Here is a 6000-nt window from a genome sequence, read left to right on the forward strand (position 1 = left end):
CTCATTTTCTCATCTTGTCTTGTTAGATGATATGATCAAAGTAAAAGTAGTTCAGAGTTAATGATAGCATTGCAGAAGTATTACTTGATGAATAAAAACAAGCAACTTTGATCCATCTCTTAAATTGTTCTGTGATGCTCACAGTTATCCTCTCTGCTCTACATCCCCTGTGTGCTCCAAGTAGAAAATGTAGTCAGTGTCAGACATATGGAAAACAGCAGAGTTCTGCTCCCATTTCCCTGAGGCACAGTATGAATAGTAAATGGCAACTGATTAATGTTAGTATTTTGAAACCCACCAGAACTGTGATGTCTTTTGTTGCTCCTGTCCCAACTTGTTTGAAACGGCATCAAATTCAGAGTATTTCGCAGCGCCCCATCTTTTTTGGAATCAGGCTTGCAATTCCAAAAGCTCTGCTATATATATTGAAGTTACTGTTAATGTTATAACTAGCTGTGGTAGCCATAGTCAGTGATTTTGCTTTGGAGGAACTCTAACGTTATCTTCCTCTGACTGATGCCGGTGCGCAGTCGATACTGCCTGGGTAGGATTTATAATCCTTGTTGTGTGTTCGTCAGGTGATATGTATTTGCTCTCTTTGTCCTTTTTGAGCCAGACTAACATTACAGTAATTAAGTAATGTTACCACTTCCCCACTGTGGACCAACTTAATGCTCCCTACGTAAGGCGGTTCAGTTATCATGAAGAGAGGAACGTTAATTAAAAGATGGATGCAAGTGAGGTATCAAAAAGACATCTGTAACAAATTAATCTCAAAGATACTAGAAAAATGGATTGTTTTATATCGGATACATTTGTTGATGCCGAGTCCTAGTTTTATTATGTTATCGCTTGTGACAACACAAAAGCAGAAGTGAGCCATTACGAAGCATTAACATTAAAAAAGAAAGGCATGAACACTGTCACATGTCAAGATTTGGTCTTGAGAGGGGCAGCAGCCTGCTTGATTGTATCCTCTAAACACTTCCCTGTTAGATTTCTGCCGTCTTACAAAAGACTTATCAACAAATGTCACCACTCATGACCAGCCTGACAAAGTCTGATTGAAGATGGAGACGGCCTCAAGAGAGAAAGTTCAATATACTGGCAATCTATTTACACGTAAACTAATCCGTGCCTGTAATCCCTGCACACCGATAACAAAGCTGCTATCTTAATTACCATCACCCTCTGAGTGCTATTCAGATGCCGCTGTTCATTATACCAGCTCTTCCAAGTCACTCTTTACTTACAGAGCAGTCAGCGAAGCAGAGGATTTCACTGTTTTAAGCTGCTAAGATCCCTGCCTGTCATTCACACCAGTGCAGCATTCATAATTGAAATATTCAGTAATAGTTTGAGTGCAGATAAGAACGTCCACTTGCTTTTCATCACACGTTGGCATTGTTGTCTGCTGCTAAGCGGTAGTTCATATTACATAAAATCAGATGACTACGCTCTGATCATCTTTTCTTCAAAGGGCTCCACATCATTTCATTTCATCATTTGCTTCATCTGTAATGATTCTCTCTCGTGTCCTCGCTCAGGTCCTGGCAGACGCCGTCTCTCGTCTGGTCGTCGACAAGTTCAGCGAACTGACCGACAACTTCACGTCGCCACACGCCAGGCGGAAAGTATTGGCAGGTGTCGTCATGACAACAGGTAAGCTTTTTTTTTTTTCAGTCAGGTAGTTGCTTCAGAACACATTCAGCCGTCACTGAAGGAGATATGAGATGCTTGTCGTATGTTGTGTTTGAGGCTGCAGCACCAAATATCTGCAGGATTGGATGCTGTGACACTGCAGCTCAGCATTTACATAGAGTCAAGTGATTAAAGAGAGGTTTACTGCTCTCCACAAAATGTGCCTCAGCTCTCTGTGTATCAGCAGGGACCTGATTTGCCTCTATTGTCATATTCTTGAGCTGTGATGCATTTGTGTTTTTGTGTAAAATATTAAAGCTAACCGCACTCTGAACCCAGCTTTTCTTGCTCATATGTGAAGAGACTTCAAACACAACCTGTCAGTCTTCTGCCTCTCTTTGAGTTTCAGTCTCAGTGGTGAGAGTCTAAGGCACAGTCTCACTAAAAACAGACCGCTGGTCAGAAAAGGAGTGTTTTTCCGTGTCATTTCACCGAAAGGTTGTATTTCAAGTTGGCTTCTGTTCCGTTAGCTTTTGGTTCTTTGTGATTTCTGAAGGTGTCAAACCACAATAATCAATAACCTGGTCAGTCTGGGCAGCTTGTGTTTTCTCCTGTGCATGTATACTGTTAGTATGTCCACAGCACACAGTAAATCATTTAAACACAGTTACTGTGAGGCCTGATGCGTCCATCCAGTGCTGCTGGTAGTCAATCGAGGCTCTGAGGACAGACGGTGTCGTAGGCTGTACAGATTGTCAAGTGACTGTAATTATGATACTGAGCTATAGTGTGATACTGACTGTTTTGGGTTATATTGATATCAACAAAAGCCCATTACCCATTCACTGTAGCTATATCTTTATACTTTCTGATACAGGTACTGATGTGAAGGAGGCAGAGGTCATCTGTGTGTCCTCTGGGACAAAGTGCATCAATGGTGAATACATGAGCGATAGAGGTCTGGCCCTCAATGACTGCCATGCTGAGATTGTGGCTCGTCGGTCCCTCATCAGGTACCTGTACTCCCAGCTGGAGCATTTCCTCAGGTGAGTTGCATTACAGCAGAGAGCTGATTGTGCATCCCCTGTCCTTGCACCTGCCATGTCTACAAGCTTAGCTACAGGTCCTTCAATAGATCTATGAAGTCTTGATTTGGCATTTGTGTCTCCAGTAACCACGAAGAGGAGCACCACAGATCCATCTTTACCAGGTGTGACAACAGACAAGGCTTCAAACTGAAGGAGAACGTCCAGTTCCACCTGTACATCAGCACCTCCCCCTGTGGAGACGCCCGCATCTTCTCTCCTCATGAGGCTGGAGTGGAGGGTGAGCCAGATGAGGAGAGGCTGTTCAGTGGGCTGACTCGTGAAAAGATAAATCCTTCACACTGGACCTTTTAAATATGAATTTTCTGCATGAAAATGTGCAGTTAACTATCAGGTCCTCAAAGTGTCTGCGCTTGCTTTTCCTCCTGTCTCAGATCAGGGAGACAGACACCCGAACAGAAAAGCCCGCGGACAGCTCCGCACCAAAATTGAGTCTGGTGAAGGAACCATCCCAGTCCGCTCCAGTAACACCATTCAGACATGGGACGGGGTTCTTCAGGGTGAGAGGCTGCTCACCATGTCCTGCAGTGACAAGATTGCCAGGTTTGTATTGTTTCACTCCTGATTCACACACACAGACTGTGATGAACTGAATGAACAGTGCCTGGGACTAAATGAATCAACATTACCTATTATCTCGCTGTCGAACACGCTGAAGTTTTCTCTTTCAAAATATTAAACGCAGCCCTGCACACCCACTTGAGGTGTTGAGGGGTGTTTTAGAGCAGACCGGCAGGAATCCTGGTGATTATGTGCATGTGTAAAGAGGGTGAATTATCTCGGCATCATGCTGCAATCACTCCATTTCTGTCCGCCAGCTGCAGTTCTCAGGTGTCATTAGGCCACTGGAGCCTTGATTAGGCTTCTCAACGAATCTCCAGGAGGCCGCCAACAGCTCGGGACTCCTCTGAGCTGGAATCAGATTTGTATTTTCAGGAAAGTTCAGCAATGTTGATTTTTTTTGCAGATTTGTACATCTGCACAGGCTCCGTCAGGTCTTATGTTCTTTGTCTCTTTGTCTCTGTGTTTTTCAAAAAGACGACTAGAGGACCCCGATCCATAAATTTGTTGACAAATAGGATGATTATTTGCTTGATTGAACAAAATCGTTTGTTTTGTCCCCCCGGCAGGTGGAACGTGGTTGGATTCCAGGGCTCTCTGATGAGCTACTTCACCGAGCCCATCTACTTCTCCAGCATCATTCTGGGCAGCCTGTACCATGCCGACCACCTCTCCAGAGCCATGTACCAGAGGATTACTGAAATCGAGGACCTGCCGCAGTCCTTCAGCTTGAACAGACCACTGCTCAGCGGTGAGAAAGAGAGGGCTGAAAATCAGGGTTCTCACTGGCTTGTGTGGGACATCAGGGAGCATGAACATCATTTCTAAACCAGGAGAGAAGTAAAAAAAATAAAATAAAATGGATTTGTACTTCCATTCTCCTAAGTGTCCACCTTGAAGTGAAACTCTGCCATGTTTTCATGCTCTACAGGAATAAGTAACGCGGAGGCTCGTCAGCCGGGAAAAGCGCCCAACTTCAGCGTGAACTGGACGGTGGGAGACCAAGGCCTCGAGGTGATCAATGCCACCACAGGGAAAGATGACCTGGGCCGACCCTCCAGGCTGTGCAAACACGCACTCTACAGCCGCTGGATGCGCTTGCACTGCAAGGTAACACACTATTGCACACGCTATATTACTGAGAGCTAACACTATTTCTAATAACAGTATTATATTAGACAGACAATACTATCAGCTATTATCTTTCATAAGTTTCTTTCCATATTTACGGGTATGTATCTCCTGTTTTAATACTTTTATTGTATTTATCATTGGCTAGTGTTGTTTGTGTTGCGTTCGCTGTCATGTCTGAAGTGCCATTCATCCATAGGTCACCTGAGCCGAGTGTCCACGCACACATCGGTACAACACGCCGTAATGGCGCTGTGTTATTGTTGTTTTGCGCATGCAGGTCAGTCAGGAATCACACTGGAATCTGATAGATGATAAAACAATCGGATGTGAGCAATAAATCTGAATTGAGTGCTGAGGTTTGCAGTGTGAATGTAGCCAAAGATGAATGAGTCAAACAGTTTAAGTGGACTGATGTGACTGCCTGGCCACCATATCATTTCTAATCAGCGAACAATTAAACCTCCAGTGAAATAGCAACAGTTTGGCCGAGCTAAGCGTCCTTTTTTTTAGCATCCAGGACTTTTCCAGCTAAAGCAATCTGTCTAATATCTGTCCCTGTAGCTGTCCTCCACCCTGCGGATCAGAACAGTGAGGCCCAGCAGCTACCACGAGGCCAAGCAGGCGGCGGTGGAGTATCACAGCTCCAAGCAGATGCTATTCAGAGCCTTCCACAAAGCCGGACTGGGCGCCTGGGTGAAGAAACCCATAGAGCAGGACCAGTTTGCACACACCACCTGAGGCAGTGCTGGGCTGGTGGTGGCGGCCTCTAACAGAAAACACGTCTGACTGCTCGCTTTACTTTCTGAAACAGTCTTGGTTTCAGTGGTGGAATAATTTCCCTAGACTGTGCGTTACTGGGAAGAAAGAGGAGTCAGAACCCGTGGATTTAACATTCCTCCTTCATTCTGAGTCATGCTACTCCCTCTCAGCCAGCACTACACAATTAAAAAAAAGATTCAGTCAGTTATGCAACTTTATACAAAGACAAATGTAAAAACAGACTTGGGGAATGGAACCTTGTAAACAGCATTGTAAGTTTCACTGACATTTGTTTATATAAGAGTAGTGATATATTCATTTTGCATGAATAGATACACCAAATTCATAAGAAGTCTGCAGTAAAAAGTTTGTTAACATGTTCAGTATTGTGCTCTCAAATTATCAGTGTTGTGATAATTCAAGAATGTCCTCCCGCAGTTTGGAAAACTGTGCTTTGTTGCAGCTCTTTGGCTGCAAATTTGAGGCCACGGGGGTGTTTTATTTTAAGCTAAGCATACGCACACCCCGATGTCTGAAAGGACACGCCACTATGACACCTACAGCTGCACCTTCCATTTCAGACAGGTGAAGACGCGAGGCAGAGGGACAGTCATCACACAATCTGACTCCACAGGTGTGATGGACCTTCCTCTGATCTTCTCTGAATGAGCATCGTTCCATGGTGTAAAATGATACACATGATGTGTCTCTGGCATCACAAGAGATATTTTAAAGGCTGCATTGCTGTCTTGCCAGAAAATCCAAATTTGGTCAAATTTTTCAGGTGGGAAAAATCAGT

The 6000-nt window shown here is 44.3% G+C and overlaps 1 protein-coding gene across 1 annotated transcript in view; it reads left to right on the forward strand.

Annotated features, from left to right (window-relative positions):
* Positions 1-5431, forward strand: part of LOC139327717 (double-stranded RNA-specific editase 1-like) — a 46799-nt gene extending 41368 nt beyond the window's left edge. The window contains exons 5-11 of the mRNA XM_070957646.1: positions 1548-1662; positions 2519-2687; positions 2813-2967; positions 3122-3290; positions 3878-4059; positions 4240-4418; positions 5004-5431. Coding sequence (XP_070813747.1) covers positions 1548-1662; positions 2519-2687; positions 2813-2967; positions 3122-3290; positions 3878-4059; positions 4240-4418; positions 5004-5180 — 1146 coding nt within the window. The 3' untranslated portion in view covers positions 5181-5431. The remainder of the gene's footprint in view (positions 1-1547; positions 1663-2518; positions 2688-2812; positions 2968-3121; positions 3291-3877; positions 4060-4239; positions 4419-5003) is intronic.
* Positions 5432-6000: the final 569 nt, after the last annotated feature.

The sequence above is a fragment of the Chaetodon trifascialis genome, chromosome 24 (genome assembly GCF_039877785.1).
Source record: "Chaetodon trifascialis isolate fChaTrf1 chromosome 24, fChaTrf1.hap1, whole genome shotgun sequence".
Lineage (NCBI taxonomy): Eukaryota > Metazoa > Chordata > Actinopteri > Chaetodontiformes > Chaetodontidae > Chaetodon > Chaetodon trifascialis.